Below are 24,878 nucleotides of genomic sequence, written 5' to 3' on the forward strand. Positions count from 1 at the left end.
TAAATAAATCTACAACACATATTTTTAAACAGGCCAAGTTGGTGATATTATCGCACGTTCGTCTAAACAGCAAAATTAAAATCGGTAGATTTTTTGTCTTGCGCATCATAAAAGAAGTCACACAGCCACGTTTGCCTGGCGATTACATAACTCTGCTATTTGTCTTCCTTGGGGACTCCAAAGAGACCTGTATTTTTTATATTTTTCCTGGGTTGTTTATGTCCATTCTTTTCTAGCTCCCATTACAGCATTACGGTAGTTCTGATGGTATGACATAATTCGGTTTGCCTGTGGGTTACATGTATCGGGCACCCTGTGGTTAATTTTGTTGTTTTTGGCTCCTTTCAAAACTTTCAAATCGGCCAAAGAGAGATCAATACTTCAAAGAGAGACCAAGGCTATTATGAAGGTATGCTATTAGTTTCTATATCTTCTTCCCTTTGATATTGATAATGTTTTCTCAATTGTTTTAAAACCAATTTTGATTCCGTGCAAACGAAGAAGTTTAGAATTCATACCAAGGGCGCGTGACCAAAATGTGACAGAATGTTTTCTTTTATCTAAATTCTCTCAAAGGAGTACTCAAGACATGAAGATAGTCAGTAACTTCTCCCCCCAAGTTTTAGATTACCCATCGTAACGTCCTTAAACAAGAAATTTGTGCGGAATGACATGAATTCTTATGTAACTCGACTGAAATTTGATGACAAAGGACTTTTAACTTGTGTAGACACAGGTAGCCCAGGCTCAAGGCAAGTGTAGAAGGTTATTACAAAGTTTTAAGAGCTAAATGAGCTTGTTGTATTTATTTTAACTAGATTTGTTTTGTTGGCTCTTAGAAATTCTATGGGCCTTGGGCTGCCTGTGGTGTATAGATGTTCATAGCTCCTCATAAACACTTGAGAAGTTTGTAGATATCCTGTTACAAAAGGCATTAAGGATATTACACATTGCCGCCTCTATTTAACAGATGGAATAAAAACAGCTCATTATTTAGCTTTGGGCTTGCTTTAACCTCTTTCTGACAATTATAAATGAAATAATAAAATAGCTTGTTTTCCCTTTTGCACTAGAAACCTGGGGATAACATGAAATGGATGTTGTCTATTCTTGTTGTTGCCTTGGTAACACCTTGCACTTCAAAGTACCTCCCCACGTGGGACTCCCTTGACTCACGACCCAACCCCCCCTGGTATGATAAAGCCAAGTTTGGTATCTTTATGCATTGGGGGGTGTATTCTGTGCCAAGTTTTGGGGCAGAGTCAGGGGGGACTGCTGGTGAGTGGTTCTGGAGATACTGGCATGACGGCAACCCTGCATTTGTCAACTTTATGAAGAAGAACTACCCCCCTGGGTTCTCGTATGCTGACTTTGCCCCCATGTTCAAGGCTGAGTTTTTCGATCCAGATGAGTTTGCAGACTTGGTGGCTAAATCTGGAGCTAAGTAAGTAAAATAATATTAGATTTAGAGGAATAAATTCACTCACAAAATTCTTTGGCTATTTTTAGTGAGGGGATTTTCCTGATATTTAAATTTAATTAAATGATGCAATTGAGAAATTAGTATTGTTTACATGAGTTGACCAGTGTTGTGTTTAACAGGTACTTTGTGCTGACCAGTAAGCACCATGAGGGCTGGACAAACTGGAGGTCAAATGTTTCCTGGAACTGGAACTCTGTGGATAACGGCCCACACAGAGATCTGATTGGTTAGTGTTGTTTCTTTAACACTAAAATGGTATTTTTCTAATGCTTAAAAGTTTGTGAGACTCCAATATTTAAAAGACTGGTTGATGTTGGAGTTTCGGAGGAATATAATATGTATATTATATATGTTGGAAATGTGAGTTTTAATTATATTTTACTTGTGGCTTTAATAGATAGGAGAGAGTACTGTCTCAAGATGCTGAATTGATTTTTTTTATAAGGGGAGCTTGCCGATTCCTTCCGCACCAAGACCAATGTGACCTTTGGGCTATACCACTCTCTGTACGAGTGGTTCAATCCATTGTACCTGAAGGACAAAGCAAACAAATTCAACACAAGTGTGTATGTCAAGGTATGCAGGCATGTGTCCAGGGAGGGGATTGTGGGGTTTGGAGCAACTCTGCTCATATGACGATAGGGCTTTGACTCCAGTTGAGCCCTTCCCTGGTCAGGACCGTAGCCAGGGGGGTTTGGGAGAACCACTCCACTCGACTGGAAGGTCCACTCTAATGAAGGAAAATCCCCCCTCCCTCCCTGCTCGAAATCCTGGCTACAGGCCTGTTGGAAGTTAAGGATATTTTACAGTATCTGTGTTATTGAATAAAAAGTTTGAAAGAGAGGAAAACGTTTCTAGTGTGGATCTAGTGTCATATTCCCAGGTAAGGACACAGGTAGCCCAGGCAATGTATCTGTAAAACGATGAGACTCTCTCTCACTGTGGGGAAGGGTGCTGATATGTTTTACAAGAAAAAAAACGTAATAAAATTCTAGACATTAAAAAACACAAGAAGGTTGTAAGTTTGTATGTAATTTATTGATATTCACAACAAAAAATGCGGCAAATAGCAGGCTAAGGAAACACTCTCATCTGCTCATACAAACACTGTTATTACCCATCAGCCTACAGATACATTGCCTAGGCTACCTGTGGTAAGGCTTCCGATTTGAACTTAACTGATCTGTGGTCAATGAATTACTACTCTGGGCCCCACCCTGCATTTTCTCTAGACACACCCCTGGTATGCATAAATAAAAATTCCTGAATTCAGTTCAATTTATGAGAACCATATAAAAGTCGCTACCTCCAAGTGTCATCTGCCAACAAAAGACATGTAAAATTATTAAGGTACAAAGAGTGGCTCCATTAAACCAACAGAAACATTCATAACTTCAACTCTGCTGATGATTTCTTGAAATCCTCTATTAACACCTTATTTGCTTTGCTGTTGTACCACAAATAGGACATTTTGATGCCACAATTGATGGATATGGTGAATTCTTACAAGCCAGAGTACATCTGGTCTGATGGGGATTGGGAAGCTTTAAGTGAGTACTGGGACAGCAAGGAGTTTTTGGCTTGGCTTTTCAATGAAAGGTAAGTGATAAATAACAACAGTTTTTACACACACACAAAAGAAGAAGAAGAAATCCAGAAATTACCACCTTGAAAACAAACTACAGTACTTGATCTTTCTAATACAACAGAAAATATAGTAGCTTCCCTGGATGACAAAATTGCAGCTATCAGAGATTCTTGAAATCAGTTTTCCAAATAGCTCTGCTTGTCTGCAATATCATGAGTTCTAGAAGATGAGTACAAGTTATTGTGCAGTGATAGCTTTGGTGGTGCTTTTTACTGTTACAGTCCTGTGAAAGACACTGTCTTGGTAAATGATCGATGGGGAAGTGAGTGCTCTTGTAAGCATGGATCAGTTTACACATGTTCAGACCGCTACAACCCAGGTAAATGGCCATTTATTAATAGATGCAACCCAGGTAAATGGCAATTAATCCATGGATACAACCATGATAAATGGCTATTAGTAGATACAACCCAGGTAAATGGCCATTTATTAATAGATGCAACTCAGGTAAATGGCAATTTACTAATAGATGCAACCCATGTAAATGGTAATTATTAATCAGTAGATACAACCCAGATAAATGACCATTAGTTAGTAGATACAAACCAGGAAATGGCCATTAATCAGTAGATACAAACCAGGTTAATGGCCATAAGTCAGTAGATACAACCCGGGTAAATGGCCATAAGTCAGTAGATACAGCCCAGGTAAATGGCCATTAAACAGTTGATATCACCCAAGAAATGGCCATTAATCAGTAGATACAACCCAGGTAAATGGCCATTAATCAGTAGATACAACTCAGGTAAATGAGATGCAACCCAAATAAATGGCAATTATTAATCAGCAGATACAACCCGGGTAAATGGCCATTAGTCAATGGGTACAACCCAGGTAAATGACCATTTGTCAGTTAGCTACAACCCAGTTAAATGGTAATTAAATAATACGAATCAATACAAAAGGTCCTGAAGAATTCTTTTTAAAGACAAAACGAATACCAGTTTTTTGGTGCATTGTAATTTATTAACAGATACAACCCAGGTAAATGGTAATTGATTAATAAATACAATCCAGTTAATGGCCCTCCATTAGTAGATTTGTTTTTTCGTATGTAAAAGCTTTTAGTATTTTTTTTTTGTCTTGAAAGGGGGAGGGGTTATTGATTATTATTGTTATTATTTATTCTTTTTTTCCTTCGTAGGGAAAATGGTTATAGGGCTGAATAGGGATGGGTGCTTGTAAGAGAGGGGAGGCTTAAAATACTTGATTGCCTTTGATATGTTTATGAATTTCTCCTTGTTCCCTTTGTCCTCTTCCAGGTCATATTTCTCCTTGTTCCCTTTGTCCTCTTCCAGGTCATATTTCTCCTTGTTCCCTTTGTCCTCTTCCAGGTCATATTTCTCCTTGTTCCCTTTGTCCTCTTCCAGGTCATATTTCTCCTTGTTCCCTTTGTCCTCTTCCAGGTCATATTTCTCCTTGTTCCCTTTGTCCTCTTCCAGGTCATATTTCTCCTTGTTCCCTTTGTCCTCTTCCAGGTCATCTGATTGAGCACAAATGGGAAAATGCCATGACAGTAGACAAGTTGTCGTGGGGTTACCGGCGCAATGCGCTCTTTTCAGACTTCTTGACAATTGAACAGCTTATAGCCGAGCTTGTCAGTACAGTTAGGTAAGGCCCGATTCATACGTCGCGTTCCTGCCGTGCCTAATCTAAGACCCGACCCATACGCCACGCTCTGCCTTGCCGAATCTAAGGTCCGATTCATACGTCGCGTTCCTGTCGTGCCGAATCTATAGCCCGATCCATACGTCACGCTCTTGCCGTGCCGAATCTAAGACCCGCGGGCGCTGCGCACGGCCGCCCCAGTCGAGCTGCACGGCAAAATCACGACACCGATTCAAATGTCAAGCTTTTGATGTGCCGAATTAAATACCATATTCATGGTATTACTTTAAAATTTAATGGCTATGTAGGATTGAGCGAAGGCTGAAAGGACTGGAAAGGCTAAGCGCAATTATGTACTCGATTTGTTAGACTTCTAGTCTGCTCAGCAGCCGCACGCGTTCCCCAAGGCGTATGCGTGACACTGAAAGCGGCTGCTAGCAGACTATTAGACTTCCAGCAGCTTAAAGCGGAAATTTTTAGTTGGGACAACGGCAGTCGACTAGGACGACGCGACCGAAAAGAGGTTAAACGTTAAACACTCAATTTTAAACTAGTTTCTATCAAGATAACTAGAGTTCATACTTCGAAAGGAACAAACAGACTTGAATAGGACTTGAACTCCTTCTTAGAGGATTTCATATATTTTTTTCCCGTCCCTCGTTGCCGTTCTCTGCTAACAGAGGCCTCTTTTCTTTGTATTTCGCTGGGTTGGCAAAGAAAATTGAACTCTGGGTTGGCAAAGAAAATTGGACTCTGCTAGCAGGGAATCGCTGCCTTCCTTCTTGCTAAAACTCTCTAGTGAAGCTTGAAAGTAAGGTTAGTTTTCCCTACCCATAATCCATCGGGAGGTCCTTCTCAACATCAACGAGATGTAGTTTACTCTTGAAGGTCGTTTATTATTTTTTCTTTATTAAGACATTTTCACTGATATTTTAGTTGCGGGGGTAACATCCTGATGAACGTCGGACCCACAGCAGACGGTCGCATTGCCCCCGTCTTCCAAGAGCGCATGCTCCAAATGGGGAAATGGCTGGCCATCAACGGCGAAGGCATCTATGACACTAAGCCTTGGCGGGCTCAGAATGACACAGACACCAAGAATATCTGGTGAGCAACACAAAAGGGAGATTATTAAAAGGGGGAAAACGAATCTGTGACGGTACCATCGGATGAAAACGTTTATAAACTCGGTTTATTTTTGCAGAAATAATGGCGTGTTTAAAGTATTTCGTCAACCACTCCTTCACGAATGTTTACAATTGAAAAAAAAAACAATGGACCATCTGAAAGAAAACTTTAATATGACCATTCATAGATAAAGTGTTATACTTTATTTTCGATATTTGATTAAAAATAGCTTAGTTGCAGCTGAATTGATGTAGCTAATAGGAATGGATACTTGCTTGCGGCGTGATAAAAAATCATATATAACATATATGTTATATTCCATATTCCTCTTCCCTAGGTACACCTCTACAACGGAGGCTGTTTACGCTATTGCCCTTGATTGGCCGAGTTCAGGTCACCTGCTTTTAGGTCAGCCAATCACAGCGAAGGACACGGTGGTGACGATGCTAGGTCTATCTGGAAACTTCGCTTGGACTCCTGGTAACAAGCGAGGGATTGTGATTGACATCCCAGGGATCCCCGTCAACAAGCTACCTACCGAGTGGGCCTGGGTATTTAAGCTTGTGAATGTGTCCTAATCCTGGAGGTGGTGTTATGGATTAGAATCAGGAATTGATTTATCAGGGTGAATCAGGTAGTCCTCTTTAATTTTATAAGGCAGGAGGATGTTGATAGAGAGATGATTTCTTTCAAGATTTTCGCGAGGAAAGGCGCCTGTATTTTAGTTGGGTTTTTGACACTCTCACCCCACCCCTTCCCCTGTAAGGAATGGCGCCCCTTACCACCACCCCCCAAACACCACCTGATACCCTAGCAGAAGGAATGCTGGTTATCATGTAGTACTGTATGTCTCGTTATTTCATAACTATATCTTAAAATAAGAACATGCTTATTTGAATTCACTAATATATTCAGAATTGAACAATATTTTGAATAAAATGCAATACTCGAATTGATGAATTTCGAATTTTTGTACACATCAAATTCCATGCGTTTGATGTCAAATTTTTCTACCCCCATCAGTGCTACCTTCCCCTGTGGATTTCCGGAAATATCGATTATACGCGTGCATAGGCCGACAAACAGTGGGTCATTTCTCATTGAAGGACCTTTAAATACAACAATTTTTCCATTTATATACCCTCCCCCCCCCCCCCGCTAAAAAGTTAGTCATTTCTTATTGTGGAGCCGTGAAATACTCTCATTTTTGCATACGTATAACTACGCATCCCCTCCCCCTGAGTACCTGCCTGCCGATACCATTCATCAAAACTTGTCTCAAAAGTACTTTATGATAGTACTGTACTCGCGCTTTGGAAGAGCAAATTATGCTTTTCTCATTGATCATGTCACTTTATTGTAAAGTGAATCGGGCCTTTTGTATAATGCTCTCAAATCATGCTTTTCTCATATGTCACTTTATTGTAATGTGAATCGGGCCTTTTGTATAATGCTCTCAAATCATGCTTTTCTCATATGTCGCTTTATTGTAATGTGAATCGGGCCTTTTGTATAATGCTCTCAAATCATGATTTTCTCATTGATCGCTGTCACTTTATTGTAATGTGAATCGGGTCATTTGTATAATGCTCTCAAATCATGCTTTTCTCATATGTCGCTTTATTGTAAAATGAATCGGGCCTTTTGTATAATGCTCTCAAATCATGCTTTTCTCATTGATCGCTGTCACTTTATTGTAATGTGAATCGGGTCATTTGTATAATGCTCTCAAATCATGCTTTTCTCATATGTCGCTTTATTGTAAAGTGAATCGGGCCTTTTGTATAATGCTCTCAAATCATGCTTTTCTCATTGATCGCTGTCACTTTATTGTAAAGTGAATCGGGTCATTTGTATAATGCTCTCCAAAATACAACTCTATTATCTTGCCAATGGTTCTAGTGCATTATAAATTATAAATATCTGTGATTACTGTCTCCTTCTGTATTAATGGCCCTTTAACCCCCGTCGAGAACAACTTGTGAACAATATCGTTTAGTTTCAGTGTCATGGTTCTCAATTCCTGGTTCATGTGAGTTTTGATGAGTTAAGCAATCATTGGAGTACATTCCACTTGCCATTACCTCAATCATCCCTAGATACTATAGAATATCTAGTCAAAGATCTTGCACACGCTCTTGGACGGTACATTTCGCGTATCTTCTCGGTTTTTAGTAATTAACAAGTACAATTTATTATGAGTCATTAGCACTTTATACCAAATCGTTTTCAAGTTTCTAAGCACCGAACGGTCCATATAAGCAGGATTCTAGAGGCCTCTGAAAGGATCAAACGGTTATGAGTTTTTTTCTACTAAGCAGTGGGAACAACATCGCTACTGTTAAAAACGGTAGACGCTGCCTCCTTTAAGATTGCTATATCTTGTCTTCTTTTTCGATAGCTGCGTATTCTCTCAGGTGAGTTACTTTAATCCTAGAAAAATTAACTCGATAACTTGATGTTACGCTATCAGATGGGTTTAAAAAGCCGGCTAAACACACAGAAAAAAAGGTGAGGTTGACATGGGTTTTTTAAAGGTACTTCTCTATTTTTTTTTGCTTGATGGTTATATCAATGAGGACATGACTGCTATAAGACCCTTCCTCCCAGCTCTTATTGCGTTCTTCATCGGCAATACTCCTTGATGACTTTGCATTCTGAATAAAGCTGTAACTTGGCAACTGGTATCTGCTCTGAAAATGTCTAGAATTTGTATAGCGCAAAATAAAATCGCGAGACATTGTCAATTGTGCTTCACTTGTCACTGACTTTACTTATCAGTGGGTAGATAGCGACTGCTCCACGAAGTTTACAAAAATGAGTGTGGAGTTAGGATAAGCACTGTTATTGAAAGTGGGACCACAAGCATTTTTACACGTCCACCAATACAGGTTAATGATGTGCGTCTTAACGCCCTTATCCGAGAAGAAGGGCAAGAAGGAAGTAAGGGCGGGGGTTTCTAGCGGACCATTTTTTTATGTAGCTCGCGGTGTATATTCAATTTTCCTTCGTTAGAGCGAACCTTCCTGGCTACGGACCTGAAACGAGGGACTCGCGGCCCCAATTTATAGAGTACCAGGATTTTCCAAGTTACCACCTGACCTGGTTCACTCCCACTAGCTAACAACTAGAACGCCATTTTACTAAAGCGCGCACAAAGGCGCGATTCCGCATCCCTCAAACCACCCATCCGCGCTTTTTGTTCGATTCTAAACGTAAAGCGTTTTGATGTACTATTTAATGAGTAGGAAGGGGGTAGTGAGTAATTTTACCGTGTTAATCGAATATGTTGTTATGATAGGTGACCAAGATGGTGCGCGTACGTGCATATTCTCAGGTAAATAAAGTATGCAATTTCAACATAAAGTATAATCCAGATAAAACGAGAATTGGAAATTTCGAAGCTGTTCGAGGTATCGGGTTCGAGTTTGAATTGAGTAGAGAGTATACTAGTACATGAGAGGAAAGCACGGTTTTGCGGGATGATCGGGTTATCAAGTGCTGAAAAACATGTGGAGAAATACACAAAGGGAAGGAAGAAATCAAGTGATGCCCGAGTTATCAAGGGTTCGGCTAGGAATTCCATTGTATAGTGCAAGCAAGGGCGATAGGATAGTTAAGTGTTGGTTATGTATGGTTTGTAGGGGGGGTATATTATTTTGTCTTTGTTATTGTAGCTTAGATTGGCTTTGGAGGCCATTTCCCTTGCTCTTTATAGCTTCTTATGTAATATCTGGGTTTAAGTCGCGGCCGCCGACTTAAGGGAGCCCCATTTAGAAATTTCAGTATGCTAAATACAACTGTGTAACAGCGCAAATGTAAATCCCGGTACCTTCACCTTTCCTAAGCTACCAAGTCGTTATAGAACGATTTCAACACTCGTCCGGGGAGTTGCCATGAAAATTTTAATCATCTTTCGCAGGCCTTTTTGATCGTGCTCTTGTTGGCTATTATAAACAAGAGCAGGGCGAAGCCTGAGAGCCTCCGTGAGCGCCTTCTTCTTACGCTTTCCCTCGCTAAACGCCACTCTTACGAAAAGCACGCACACGACTCCAAGACAGACCCCCCGTGCACCACAACGCCTGCACCTAGACAGAGAGACCACATCCCACGTCATCCGTGCGCTCAGGCCGAAATGACCATAGTCCTTGACGGGCCTATGGGTAAGAAGGTGGTATGCTTGGTACCCGGTACGGAAGAGTTAAAGGAGAGGTTATTTCACGAGGAAGGGGGATATAACAAGCACTATGTCGCCATCTCTTGGGAGGACGCCAAGAGGGATTTTATCGATCTTCTTGGACCGTATGAAAATGGCACCGCTGCTCGAGCGCTATGGAGGCAAAGAGAGTCATCGGTGGTGACTCATCGGAAACAGTGGACAGTCCAGCGTAAGATAGTCAAGGCGTGGAGCACAAATACCACGAGTAGTAAGATCATCAAGCATAGAGAGAAAATACTTGGAAAAGGTATGGTCCATAGTTTTTTCGTAAACATAAACAAATCAACAAACAAAAAACAGACAGACAAATATAAATAATCGTTAATTCCGTCAAAACACAGTTTTATTTGCAACCCGTCGAACGATGTGGTAGGTTGTAATAGTTGTTAACACGTCGGAAACCTTGAGGCGTGGCTACTATTTCCATACACTTACGCCATACCTAGAATTAGCTGAGGGAGGTGGGTGCGCAGTCATAGGAAAAAGCGTAATATTTGGGAATCCTTCAACAAGAAATGATTCACTTTTAGTCGATTGAGGAAATGCGCGCGAAACAAGCATGGTATTATATTCTTGTAGCTGCATTTTTTGCATCCTTTTCCTTTCATTGAACGCTGTCCTTAAGGGTTGTTGGCCCCAGTCCACCTACTCTGGACAAGCCCTTGATATCTTGGCAGCTGTGTATGTCACTTAAGAAAAAAATAACAAGTTTAAAGCAATTGCTTTAGAAGTTCAATGGCAGAGCGATATTTGTTTCCCTTCTATCTTCGCGAAAAAAACATAATCATACCTTCCGTTTGTATCAACAGGAAAAGGAAGGGGCAAGCAACTAGGCCACAAGATCTATGCCACTGAAGCAAGCAACTACTACTACAAAACACAAAGCAAGGTGTTTGGAAAAGGAAAGCAAGGTTACAACAAAGAAAATGGCAAGAAAACTAAAACACACTTCTTTAAAAGGCTTATTCAACATCAACGCGAAGCCAAGCTTCTGGGAAAAAACAAGCAAGGTATTGAGAGAACTGCAACATACTCGTCTAAAAAGCTAACCCCACATCGACGCGGACGAAGCAAGAAAATCAAGACAGGAAAAAGTAAGAGCAAGAAAACGCTAGACTACAAGAAGGTACACGATAAGAAATGGTCACATCAGCGCTTGGAAAGCAGACCAACAATGGCGAGAAAAAGACAGAAAGGGGGAAAGCAAGATAACAAAAGAAAGCAAGTCAAGAAATCACAACATCGTGTTAACAGATTACTAATGGTGGGTGAAAAAAAGAGCGGGGGAAAATACGGAGAGAAATCAACACATCGCCGCGTGAGAAGGGATGACGTAACGCTAGAGAGATGTGCGCCCGCAGGCCGAGTGACAGCTAAGGGAATCCACCTATGTCCAGTGTGTCAGCGGATAACTCGTCTTCCAGATTACTACTTTCCGCAGTACCTTAACGAGCTGACGTGTGACATGGAAACATCTGCTAGTGTGGTCTCGCCCTTCTGCGGCTTTGGAAGATGCTTCCAGAACTCTATTTATCAAGGTGCGAAATGCTAGTGGTAATATGTCAAGCGTTTGTTTTCGATAATCATCTTTACTCTAAATCCATATTATTCATTATGCCAGCCTTATTTGGAATAGGAATATCATTTTTAAATTACATAGTAGATGAAAATTTATATGTCCTGCTTCCTCAGAGTTCCTAAGAGCTCCACAGAATTCATAGAATGTATCAATTAATTTGTCCTACTTCCTCAGTGCTCCTAGAGTTCCACAGAGTTCTTAGAATGTATCATTTTATTTGTGCTGCTTTTTCATAGTTCCTAGAGTTCCACAGAGTTCTTAGAATGTATCATTTTATTTGTCCTATTTCCTCAGAGCTCCTAGAGTTCCACAGAGTTCTTAGAATGTATCATTTTATTTGTGCTGATTTTTCAAAGTTCCTAGAGTTCCACAGAGTTCTTAGAATGTATCATTTTATTTGTCCTACTTTCTCAGAGCACCTAGAGTTCCACAGAGTTCTTAGAATGTATCATTTTATTTGTGCTGCTTTTTCAGAGTTCCTGGTCCGCGATCCAGACTCTTATGAGTTGGTGTCCCAGAACGCGAGTCACGTGGTCTATCGAGCTGTATTCAACACAGCCACACACCCTATCAAGACATGTTGTGATTGCATAGCTGACGGTGCATAAGGAAATGTACATGGCTGGTGGACACGAATAAATACAAAAGCCCAAATAGTCGTGTTCGTGAACCAGAAGAATGAATACAACACACCAAAAACTGGAATTCGACTCTGCCAAATCTTCGTCTTTAATAAGACCTCTTCAGGGCAGACTCTGAAGAAGTCTTATTAAAGACAAAAATTTGGCAGAGTCGAATTCCAGCTTTTGGTGTATTGGCTGGTGGATATGGTGTAGTTTGTACATGGGCGTGGCTAGTGGGTATTGTTTTAGGCCGTTACGGGAGGGGAGGGATAGTATCAAACAAATTATTTATGTCCTCTCTATTTAAATTATTTAGATTGGGGCGAGTGAGCAGAAATTCCTATAACAATTATTGAGGATTTATATATATTCCTGTAGCAATAAATTATATGGATGTCGTGGTTCCTGTTTTAAATGACCGTTATGAAAGACGCTAGCAACAAGATTTCCTATATGTTCGCGTCAACTGAGACGGCGTTTGTCGGTAACTGGGGGGCGGACCTGTGAATATGGTATGCTTTCTCCTTCAAGGCGAAGTCTGAGTCAACTGTCAAATAACCATCTCTGATATATCGGTAATAATTGCTGTAATTCTTTTAAAAGAAGGCTATAAATGGTTTGACTATTTTTGGAAAAGCTGCCCGTTAAAATCTGTAGTTGTTACTGACGTTTTACAATAAATATTGTTGATGTTACATTGGAAATTACTGATATAGTAGAATCTTTAACACATTGACCCCTCGACCGGCCTGTACCGGCTTTGGGAAGTACCAGCAACCCAAAAAATTCATAAATGCAAAATAAACACAACAAGATGAAGATACTCAGGCATCAGTCTAAGGGATAAATGGTCTTGCGGATATGCATCCAACCAAGGTGTTGGCATCTACTCTTAAGCCAAATAATAGCACAGGTTATTTGAAAAATCTCAAATCAAACAAGGAGAGAAAAGCAGAATCACCCCTCTCAATAAAACGCTCAAAATACCACACAAGGGAGAGAGATCAGCAAACACAGCTCAAGACACAAATAGATACCTTTATTCTGATCCTCCAGGTACATTTCCATGGCCTCAAAATACAATTTCCACTCCTTGAAGGATTGTACAACCACGAAGATGTCTTTACGTATTGCAAAGCATTCTGGGAGATCTAGGGGAAAATTCACGAGGGGAGGGCCAGTCAACACTCCTCTCCACAAAGTCAGATGGTTTTTTATAAGTCTTTTCACCCCGAAGCCAAACAAATCAATTCCACGTCATACAGACCCAGAATAGCAGTGTAAACAATTTTGCAATCAATTTGGTTTCAGAAAAAACAGCATTTAGGAGAGCTGTGGTGATTCATTAGAAAATTATTTTCTCATCCAGGCAAAGCCAAACAAGAAAAAATCATCATGAATCCACCTTTGCTTTCAAATATCCATAAGCAAAGCACTCAATTATGCCCCAAAAGACTTCATGATGTCCTGAGACACTCTCCTAATATGCTCATAGCTGTATTCTTGTGCTCGCTTCAGCACAACGACGAGGGATTAAAAGTGGGGACCGCAAAGCACTGTTGGAAAGCTTGGATACCGCTGACTAGGTGCAGCTGTGTTTGACTTTGACGGGCTGTATAAAACTCAGAATAGGGGGGGAGGTATCTGTTTTCAGTCTGTTTTTTTTGTAAATTCAGCTCAAAAAAAGCCAAGAGTCAATGGGTTAATTGATCTTTTTTATAATATTTTAAAAGCCCAAATGTTTGCTCTATCCGTATAATGCGACAATTTTTAAAGGGCCGTCTATCACTATTGACAACATTTTGTCATTTGACGAAATAAAGAATAAGAACTGATACAAAATCAATCAATGATACACCAGCATGTGTCATCCCATCACATGAAGAATCCGTGGGACAGGTCCTTTTTCCTTTCTTATCCTCTTTTTCCTACCACTCACTTGGTCTTATCCAATTTATGTCATGCGATCTTTTCCATTTTCGATTTATGACTTTCTGAAACGTGATAATCTGACAAACAATCAGACTCAAGGATCCAGCTCTTTTTTCTTTCGGCCGTGAACGCTGGATCTTCGAGTATGCTAACACGGATCGGTCTACCTGTGGTCTCTGGAAGACGTGTTATTCAATTTTCTTGGCATGGTAGTCGAGAAAGCGATAGACAATGATGCAAAGTTAGCCTAGCTTGACCTTGGTAAAAGTGATTCGCATAACACGAAATATAGGGGCAAAAAGCTGGTATTGTCATTGATAATATCTCTCACTATGAGGGTTCTAATCCAATTCGTCGCTTTGCAGGACTCTAGGACTCCATAGGTAGTGGTCACGAAAGCGGACTAAGGGGCCACGAAATTCTTTGCCAAGCGAGTTATCCAGGCTTTGGCCCTTGTCATCTATTGACACTTGTTTGAGTTTTACTTATTGTATTAGGTACTTTATTAAATGAAAAGCAATATTGTATGCCCATTTACGATTGTTTATGTTACATTGTGTTGTGTTTTCATGGTTTGTCCCTTTTATGTTTTATTTTCAATTATTAGGTTGGTTTTATATTTTGATTATTTCATCTAGATTTTTCTCCAACATGGCACAGTTCTGGCAAAGCATAAGCCAAAGCCGCTATTATGTTTATTGAAAAAGAAAAGCTTTAACCAACCAGCAGGGGATTACATTAACGGAAATCAGACACACTTTTGAAACCATTTAAAAACACAAATCGTTAACTGTTTGTGTGCGACTAAAAATAGATTCGTACGTTCGCACCTGATCCGGTCTGATAATTAAATACGTAATACTATTAAAACGAAAAAGCGTTAATTGAAGATCCCAAAAGAAATTATATTAATTGCATCCTAGAGAGAAGAGATTTTTGTACTCAAATAATGAATGTCTAACGATTGTAAACAAACGCATTGTTTGTGCACAAAAATCTGCAGTTCCAAAATCTTTAATTATTTTTTTTCTATACAAATATAAGTTTTAAAAGTTTGTATTCGGTAGGGGGGCTATTTCCGATGAAATGATAAAAATTTGGTGGTTTGGTTTTCGTGTGAGTTAGTATCCTTTCAAGCCAAGCGAAGCTGTCACTAACCTGAAGGTAAGAAATCAAAGAAAGAAATCTAAACTTATAAAGTTTCTTTACTTTTATTGGAAATTTAAAATAATATATTGACCTATCTTGCCAATACCTAACTAACATTAGAATTTTATTCGTTTTTTAAATGTGCAAATAAATTCAATAGCAGTATAGGAGTCCTCGTTTTTACCAAGGACATGCTTTCTTTCAAGAGTTAGATCAATTGGTGAGACGCCTAAAATGCTTCGTATTTGGTCTTGCTCATTGACTTTGATTTTCATTGCTCATTGACGTTGATTTTCATTGCTTTTTGTGAACCATTCCCTTCCTATGCGATTGCTTAGTTTGTGATTGTAATAACTATGTTCTATTAATAAATGAGCTTTGATGTGGAATTTCCACGATGTCAGAAAGTGTTCTCCCTTCCTGATCGAGTGAATGTGAAGGAGCTAAGCTAAGGCGCTGTCAAGCTGTAAGAGGTCACCGCAAACTCTCGTCATATTTTAGGGTGTTTGCACAAAAGGCAAAGCGGAGATGGTTCACAAGGTGAGGACATAAAGATATGATTTTCTATTAGGCGCGTTTTTATAGGAAACTAGCAGGACAGAGACAAGTCATTAAATTTTGTTTGCTATTACACTCACTAAGTACTCAGAGGAATTTTCCTTCTTATTAGATGTGGAATGGGCTTATTTGAAGCGTCATGTCATGTTTTTCCGTCATGTCGTACGGGCCTGATATCAACTGCGGTGTCACAAAAGCCTCTAATCTAAACCTAACCATCCAAATAGAACCGTTCATGTGAGGACATAAAGATATGATTTTCTATTAGGCGCGTTTTTATAAGAAACTCGCAGGACAGAGACAAGTCATGTGAATATAGCACAAGGATGTACAACATAATTCAAACGTATTCTTTTCTTCCAGATTTTCATTATCCTGGCAGCAGTGCAGTGTCTACACAAACTGGAGTTCACTCTTGCAGGAAACATGAAACTTGGTGAACTTCAACACCCTTGTGCAAAGGTGGCCCGTTCGGGCGGTGTGTTTGGTTGGCGAGGCAATAGGGTATATTTATAAGCCTATTTATGGTCTCACTCAGACATAACATTTTGCAAAGCAGTATAAAATTGTGACAAGATATATAGTTTTAAGTCACTCTTAATTTTTATTTTTGTTACACAAAGTCGTTCCTACGATTTCCCCCCCCCCCCCCCCCCTCGGCCCCTCCCTCCCATGATCGACGCAGAAATGCTCGTGCGAGTGGAATAACATCCCCATAGTAATGAAATAATATCCAGGCCCTTACCTAGGATTTTTCTCGGGGAGGGGGGGGGGGGTGCGAAATCCGAAAAAGTGGACTAATCTTTCCGGGGGGGGGGGGGGGGGGAGTTCTCTAATAAAAAATCTGAGCACCCTCGAAAAACAAAAAAGGATTTTTCAAATTGCTACGGAATGTTTTTTGTCGGATTTGGCCACATACCAGAGTGATATAGCTTATGCTTTATAGTTTTTTCTACAAATAGCCCGTCTATTGAGAACCAATGTGGACATTCGGCCGTTGTGGGTTGGGGAGGGGGGTTCGCTCGCACCCCTTGCAACCCCCCCCCCCCCCTCCCTGTGTACGGGCCTGATATCAACTGCGGTGTCACAAAAGCCTCATCTAAACCTAACCATCCAAATAGAACTGTTCTTGTACTAGGTGTAACTAGCATACCGTGCCTGTTCCGGTGTGTGTGTTAGGTTCGATGTATTTTCCCCGCGAAAGAGGAGCTACGGAAACAGCTGATTGAGCTCGGAGGCTATAATAAACACTACATGGCGGTGACTTTGAAAGAAGCGGAGGAAAACTTTGTCAACCTGATGGACGAAAACAAGAGGCCCTGGTTGTACAATGATGACGTTGGTTCAGATGCAACGCGTAGCAAGCGATCGACAACTATACAGTGCTCGGAGGCGGGGAGCGCTAAGTCTTCTGGGTACCTTCGGGCCTGTCGTGTCTGCCAGAAATTGACCGAATATGGTAGGATACCTTATATGGTAATGATGTCAAACCCAGTTGACACGATATTATTTAAACATTATATCTAAACATTTTTTAAACCTGCGTTGTATGTATGTATCTGTATGGTGATCTGATAATCTGTAACGAAAAGATAAAGGAGTGAATAAAGCGTCAAGTCATAAGGAGAAGAGGGGACTCAGAATTCAGGGGTTAATGTGGGGTTTTAGACCACTTTTTAACCAGAATATGTCAAGAGGGGTGGTGGTATTGACTGTTTTTGACTCTTAACTTGGAAGCAGTTTTTTATTAAAGTTTAATCCCCCACCCTTCCCTGGGACAATGGGTGTGGGGGTATCAAATGACTAGTGAATAAGAACATCTTACTGTTCTCTTCAAGACATGATTTTTAATTCTCATGTCTTCCAGTCTTTAGCATTCATCTTGGCCCTCAGGTAGTTCCTGGTTCATAAAAGAGTGAAAACAATTATTTATTATTTCTTTCAAAACAATGTTTTCATCAAGCCATTTATAATCTAACTAATTTTTCACAACTATTTGAAAAAAAAAATAAACAAATGAGATGCAAGATGCAGACAATAACAACAATACATATTGAAAATAGGGTGGTTTTTTAATCTTCGGTAAGGAAAATTTCTCTTGTAAGTTGAAAAAGCTGCTGTATCTTCTAAGGATATGTATCTTCTTAGGACTAAGAGCACAGGATATAAAGACAATAACGGTCTTCTTTAGCAGTATTTGACAAATGCAACACGATATTGGTTAGCCTTTATGAAATATCTCAACACAATCAATCTGCCCTGAAGAAGTCTTATTAAAGACGAATTCCAGTTTTTGTTGTATTGTATTTTATTCAACACAATCAAGAATATAGATAAAACGAAGAATGTCAAAACAAAACCTGTTATGCTCAAATAATTTGATTACTAAGTTAAGTACTCGCATTCTCAAAGCATACAAAAAGGACAACAAAAAGCCTAATAACTGTCAAATCCTCAATAGACAATACAAATCGTCGTCCGAAACTCACCTTGCATTGTTTTTTTTGGTCGCTTTCTTGTGGTTCTGTTCGCTTTTTAATGTGAACTGTTACTTGCTTAAATTTACTAGCTTAAACCAGATAAATCTTGGCGTGAATGAATGTTAGTAGATCCCCTCTAGTTGACTTTATCCTTAAGTCACAAAATTTGAGGCAAAATAAATAATCATCGCCGACAAGAACTTTTTCCCTTGCTCAGTGTTTGTATTTAGTCGCCATTTCGGGGCCGAGTGGGGCCTGGGAGTCGCGCGGCTGGCTGGCTGGCTGGCGAGTGACACCACAGGGTACCCACGCGATGACCACAAAAACCAAGTCGCATACCTATACCATATTTCTATGCCTATGGGGCTACGCGCGCGGCCTGCGGCCGCGCTTGGCTCCGCTATGAAGAAATTTAAAAAAAGAAACAATGTTGTATAACTATTTTCCAAAACAGCCAATGGAAATGGATGCTTCCCCCTACTCGATATCATGCTAATGACAAAATAGAGGCTGGCAGAGACTTTTTTAATACTAGAAATTCGCGCATATCGCAGTTATCATCAGCTTACTACATATGTACTAATTATATGGTCAAATAATTTATTTTAAATTCTGCAATATAAAGGATGAAATTCTTTTGCAAACTTTCTTACATGTATACTACATCGTATACGATAACCCAGAAGTCCTCGCCCAACTGCTGATTCGGCGACTAAACACTTCTAATCATTAAAAAAAAAGGTGCCACAAGGCTAGAATGTTGTGACATCCGGGGTTGTAGACAACAACGGTCTTTTCCTCGCCCAATTTTACACACATTTTCCTAAAAATATCTATACCTGCAAGCCCCCCTCTTGCAGAGCGCCATCTAGAAGAAGTTTACAAAAATGAGTGTGGAGTTAGTATAAGCACTGTCATTGAAGGTGGGACCACAAGCATTCTTACACGTCCACCAATACAGGTTAATGATGTTCGTCTTAACGTCCTTATCCAAGAAGAAGGATAAGAAGGAAGTAAGGCGGGGATTTCTAGCGGACTATTATTTTTATGTAGCTCGCGGTGTATTTAATGTTCCTTTGTTAGAGCGAACATTCCTGGCTACGGACCTGAAACGAGGGACTCACGGCGTCTTAACGTCTTTTCCAAAAAGAAGGATAAGAAGGAAGTAAGGGCGGGGATTTCTAGCGGAACATTATTTTTATGTAGCTCGCGCTGTATTTAATGTTCCTTTGTTAGAGCGAACCTTCCTGGCTACGGACCTGAAACGAGGGACTCACGGCCCCAATTTGTAGAGTACCAGGGTTTTTTTTTTTCAAGCTGACACCTGACCTGGGTCATTCCCAGTAGCTAACAACTAGAGCGCACATTTTACTAAAGCGCGCACAAAGGCGCGATTCCACATCCCTCAAACCACCCATCCGCGTCTTTTTGTTCGATTCTAAACGTATAGCGTTTTGGGGGGTAGTGAGTAATTCTACCGTATTAATCGAATATGTTGTCATGTTAGGTGACCAAAATGGTGCGCGTACGTGCATATTCTCAGGTCAATAAAGTATTTCAACATAAAGTTAAATCCGGATAAAACGAAAATTGGAAAGTTCGAAGCTGTTCGGGGTATCGGGAGTTTGAATTAAGTATACAATATACTAGTAAATGAGAGGAAACCACCATTTTGCGGGATGATCGAGTTATCAAGGGAAAAACATGTGGAGAAATACACAATGGGGAGGAAGAAATCAAGTGGTGCCCGAGTTATCAAGGGTTCGGCTAGGAATTCCATTGTATAGTGCAAGCAAGGGCGATAGGATAGTTAAGTGTTGGTTATGTATGGTTTGTAGGGGGGTATATTATTTTGTCTTTGTTATTGCAGCTTATATTGGCTTTGGAGGACATTTTCCTTGCTCTTTAGAGCTTCCGGGAACGAGTTATGCAACCGTACGCGTTCCTTACCCTTTGGTTATGTAGAATCTGGCCGACTTAAGGGAGCCCTATTTAGAAATTTCAGTATGCTAAATAAAACTGAGTAACAGCGCAAAAGTAAATCCCGGTACCTTCACCTTTCCTAAGTCACCAAGTCGTTATAGAACGATTTCAACACTCGTCCGGGAAGTTGCCATGAAAATTTTAATCATCTTTCGCAGGCCTTTTTGATCGTGCTGTTGTTGGCTATTATAAACAAGAGCAGGGCGAAGCCTGAGAGCCTCCGTGAGCGCCTTCTTCTTACGCTTTCCCTCGCTAAACGCCACTCTTACGAAAAGCACGCACACGACTCCAAGACAGACCCCCCGTGCACCACAACGCCTGCACCTAGACAGAGAGACCACATCCCACGCCATCCGTGCGCTCAGGCCGAAATGACCATAGTCCTTGACGGGCCTATGGGTAAGAAGGTGGTATGCTTGGTACCCGGTACGGAAGAGTTAAAGGAGAGGTTATTTCACGAGGAAGGGGGATATAACAAGCACTATGTCGCCATCTCTTGGGAGGACGCCAAGAGGGATTTTATCGATCTTCTTGGACCGTATGAAAATGGCACCGCTGCTCGAGCGCTATGGAGGCAAAGAGAGTCATCGGTGGTGACTCATCGGAAACAGTGGACAGTTCAGCGTAAGATAGTCAAGGCGTGGAGCACAAATACCACGAGTAGTAAGATCATCAAGCATAGAGAGAAAATACTTGGAAAAGGTATGGTCCATAGTTTTTTCGTAAACATAAACAAATAAACAAACACAAAACAGACAAATAAACATAAACAAGCGTTTGTAGGGAAGACGTAAAGTTTGTCGGAGGAATTCCGTCAAAACACAGTTTCATTTGCAACCCGTCGAACGATGGGGTAGGTTGTAATAGTTGTTAACACGTCGGAAACCGTGAGGCGTGGCTACTATTTCCATACACTTGCGCCATACCTAGAATTAGCTGAGGGAGGTGGGTGCGCAGTCATAGGGAAAAGCGTAATATTTGGGAATCCTTCAACAAGAAATGACCCACTTTTAGTCGATTGAGGAAATGCGCGCGAATCAAGCATGGTATTTGCTACATTTTTCGCATCCTTTTTCTTTCATTGAACGCTGTCCTTAAGGGTTGTTGGCCCCAGTCCACCTACTCTGGACAAGCCCTTGATATCTTTGGCAGCTGTGTATGTCACTTAAGAAAAAAATAACAAGTTTAAAGCAATTGCTTCAGAAGTTCAATGGCAGAGCGATATTTGTTTCCCTTCTATCTTTGCGAAAAAAACATAATCTGGAGATCATACCTTCCGTATGTATCAACAGTAAAAGGTAGGGGCAAGCAACTAGGCCACAAGATCTATGCCACTGAAGCAAGCAACTACTACTACAAAACACAAAGCAAGGTGTTTGGAAAAGGAAAGCAAGGTTACAACAAAGAAAATGGCAAGAAAACTAAAACACACTCCTTTAAAAGGCTTATTCAACATCAACGCGAAGCCAAGCTTCTGGGAAAAAACAAGCAAGGTATTGAGAGAACTGCAACATACTCGTCTAAAACGCTCATCCCACATCGACGCGGACGAAGCAAGAAAATCAAGACAGGAAAAAGTAAGAGCAAGAAAACGCTAGACTACAAGAAGGTACACGATAAGAAATGGTCACATCAGCGCTTGGAAAGCAGACCAACAATGGCGAGAAAAAGACAGAAAGGGGGAAAGCAAGATAACAAAAGAAAGCAAGTCAAGAAATCACAACATCGTGTTAACAGATTACTAATGGTGGGTGAAAAAAAGAGCGGGGGAAAATACGGAGAGAAATCAACACATCGCCGCGTGAGAAGGGATGACGTAACGCTAGAGAGATGTGCGCCCGCAGGCCGAGTGACAGCAAAGGGAATCCACCTATGTCCAGTGTGTCAGCGGATAACTCGTCTTCCAGATTACTACTTTCCGCAGTACCTTAACGAGCTGACGTGTGACATGGAAACATCTGCTAGTGTGGTCTCGCCCTTCTGCGCCTTTGGAAGATGCTTCCAGAACTCTATTTATCAAGGTGCGAAATGCTAGTGGTAATATGTCAAGCGTTTGTTTTCGATAATCATCTTTACTCTAAATCCATATTATTCATTATGCCAGCCTTATTTGGAATAGGAATATCATTTTTAAATTACATAGTAGATGAAAATTTATATGTTCTGCTTCCTCAGAGTTCCTAAGAGCTCCACAGAATTCATAGAATGTATCCTTTTATTTGTCCTACTTCCTCAGTGCTCCTAGAGTTCCACAGAGTTCTTAGAATGTATCATTTTATTTGTGCTGCTTTTCCAGAGTTCCTAGAGTTCCACAGAGTTCTTAAAATGTATCATTTTATTTGTCCTATTTCCTCAGAGCTCCTAGAGTTCCACAGAGTTCTTAGAATGTATCATTTTATTTGTGCTGATTTTTCAGAGTTCCTAGAGTTCCACAGAGTTCTTAGAATGTATCATTTTATTTGTCCTACTTCCTCAGAGCTCCTAGAGTTCCACAGAGTTCTTAGAATGTATCATTTTATTTGTGCTGCTTTTTCAGAGTTCCTGGTCCGCGATCCAGACTCATATGAGTTGGTGTCCCAGAACGCGAGTCACGTGGTCTATCGAGCTGTATTCAACACAGCCACACACCCTATCAAGACATGTTGTGATTGCATAGCTGACGGTGCATAAGGAAATGTACATGGCTGGTGGACACGAATAAATACAAAAAGCCCAAATAGTCGTGTTCGTGAACCAGAAGAATGAATACAACACACCAAAAGCTGGAATTCGACTCTGCCAAATCTTCGTCTTTAATAAGACCTCTTCAGGGCAGACTCTAAAGAGGTCTTATTAAAGACAAAAATTTGGCAGAGTCGAATTCCAGCTTTTGGTGTATTGGCTGGTGGATATGGTGTAGTTTGCACATGGGCGTGGCTATAGGGTATTGTTTTAGGCCGTGACGGGAGGGGAGGGATAGTATCAAACATATTATTTATGTCCTCTCTATTTAAATTATTTAGATTGGGGCGAGTGAGCAGAAATTCCTATAACAATTATTGAGGATTTATATATATTCCTGTGGCAATAAATTATATGGATGTCGTGGTTCCTGTTTTAAATGACCGTTATGAAAGGCGCTAGCAACAAGATCTCCTATATGTTCGCGTAAATTATTTTCAACTGAGACGGCGTTTGTCGGTAACTGAGGGGCGGACCTGTGGATATGGTATGCTTTCTCCTTTAAGGCGAAGTCTGAGTCAACTGTCGAATAACCATCTCTGATATATCGGTAATAATTGCTGTAATTAAAGGCACTTGTTTTAAAAGAAGGCTATAAATGTTTTGACTATTTTTGGAAAAGCTGCCCGTTAAAATCTGTAGTTGTTACTGATGTTTTACAATAAATATTGTTGATGTTACATTGGAAATTACTGATATAGTAGAATCTTTAATTGATCTTTTTTATAATATTTTAAAAGCCCAAATGTTTGCTCTATCCGTATAATGCGACAATTTTTTAAGGCCCGTCTATCACTATTTACATCATTTTTTTGTCTCTTGACAAAATAAAGAATAAGAACTTATACAAAATCAATCAATGATCCACCAGCATGAGTCATCCTCACATGGAGAATCCGTGGGACACGTCCTTTTTCCTTTCCTATCCTCTATTTCCTGCCACTCACTTGGTCTTCTCCAATTTATGTCATGCGATCTTTTCCATTTTCGATTTATGACTTTGTGAAACGTGATAATCTGACAAACAATCAGACTCAAGGATCCAGCCCTTTTTTCTTTCGGCCGTGAACGCTGGATCTTCGAGTATGCTAACACGGATCGGTCTACCTGTGGTCTCTAGAAGTCGTGTTATTTGATTTTCTTGGCATGTCGAGAAAGCGATAGACAATGATGCAAAGTTAGCCTAGCTTGACCTTGGTAGAAGTGTTCGCATAACGCGAAATATAGGGGCAAAAAGCTGGTATTGTCATTGATACTATCTCGCCCTATGAGGGTTCTAATCCAATTTGTCGCTTTGCAGGACTCTAGGACTCCGTACGTAGTGGTCACGAAGACTAAGGGGCCACGAGATTCTTTGCCAAGCGGGTTATCCAGCCTTTCCCCTTGTCATCTATTGACACGCTTGTTTAAGTTTTACTTATTGTAATAGGTACTTCGATAAATAAAAAGCAATATTGTATGCCTATTTACTATTGTTTATGTTACATTGTGTTGTGTTTTCATGGCTTGTTCGCGTGTGCATTCCCAGACCCCTGCACCTCTCACTCCATACACACAACCCGCTATTCTAACTTCCTTCACGCGTTTCAAATCATTCAACCAACTTAACCAACGCTTCTTCCTTTCTCTCCCTCTTCTCCAGCTTGCTTAAGACTTAGGCCCAGGAAAATGCCTTCCCCCTTTGTTTCAGGTGTTCAAGAGTTTGATTGACGAAAACCCTTTGGTGTTTTATTTTCAATTATTAGGTTGGTTTTATATTTTGATTAT

General features: G+C 40.4%; 4 protein-coding genes across 5 annotated transcripts; all 4 read left to right on the plus strand.

Moving 5' to 3' along the window:
• Positions 1–297: 297 nt before the first annotated feature.
• On the plus strand, positions 298–6,819 carry LOC5519774 (alpha-L-fucosidase). The gene is made up of 9 exons (XM_032364754.2): positions 298–409; positions 1,074–1,444; positions 1,603–1,709; positions 1,929–2,059; positions 2,949–3,082; positions 3,353–3,450; positions 4,610–4,742; positions 5,676–5,846; positions 6,205–6,819. The coding sequence occupies exons 1-9, from the start codon at positions 404–406 to the stop codon at positions 6,443–6,445; spliced, it is 1,392 nt and encodes a 463-aa protein (XP_032220645.1). The 5' UTR covers positions 298–403; the 3' UTR covers positions 6,446–6,819.
• A 1,058-nt stretch (positions 6,820–7,877) lies between these two features.
• Positions 7,878–12,983, plus strand: LOC5519764. Its single transcript, XM_001639596.3, has 5 exons — positions 7,878–8,284; positions 9,169–9,204; positions 9,790–10,333; positions 10,896–11,624; positions 12,140–12,983. Exons 2-5 carry the CDS (start codon positions 9,178–9,180, stop codon positions 12,271–12,273), a joined length of 1,434 nt encoding a protein of 477 aa, XP_001639646.2. The 5' UTR covers positions 7,878–8,284; positions 9,169–9,177; the 3' UTR covers positions 12,274–12,983.
• A 2,302-nt stretch (positions 12,984–15,285) lies between these two features.
• On the plus strand, positions 15,286–17,553 carry LOC5519761. Of its 2 annotated transcripts, none has more exons than XM_048729424.1 (4): positions 15,286–15,384; positions 15,774–15,909; positions 16,291–16,431; positions 17,107–17,553. In XM_048729424.1, exons 2-4 carry the CDS (start codon positions 15,898–15,900, stop codon positions 17,452–17,454), a joined length of 501 nt encoding a protein of 166 aa, XP_048585381.1. In that variant the 5' UTR covers positions 15,286–15,384; positions 15,774–15,897; the 3' UTR covers positions 17,455–17,553. The 2 variants fall into 2 exon arrangements, with proteins under 2 accessions (XP_048585381.1, XP_048585382.1); XM_048729425.1 differs by having other exon boundaries at positions 15,339–15,384; positions 15,871–15,909.
• A 3,825-nt stretch (positions 17,554–21,378) lies between these two features.
• Positions 21,379–23,107, plus strand: LOC116607873. The gene is made up of 2 exons (XM_032369299.2): positions 21,379–22,411; positions 22,927–23,107. The coding sequence occupies exons 1-2, from the start codon at positions 21,601–21,603 to the stop codon at positions 23,058–23,060; spliced, it is 945 nt and encodes a 314-aa protein (XP_032225190.2). The 5' UTR covers positions 21,379–21,600; the 3' UTR covers positions 23,061–23,107.
• The last annotated feature ends 1,771 nt before the right edge of the window (positions 23,108–24,878 follow it).

Source organism: Nematostella vectensis, chromosome 6 (genome assembly GCF_932526225.1).
Source record: "Nematostella vectensis chromosome 6, jaNemVect1.1, whole genome shotgun sequence".
Lineage (NCBI taxonomy): Eukaryota > Metazoa > Cnidaria > Anthozoa > Actiniaria > Edwardsiidae > Nematostella > Nematostella vectensis.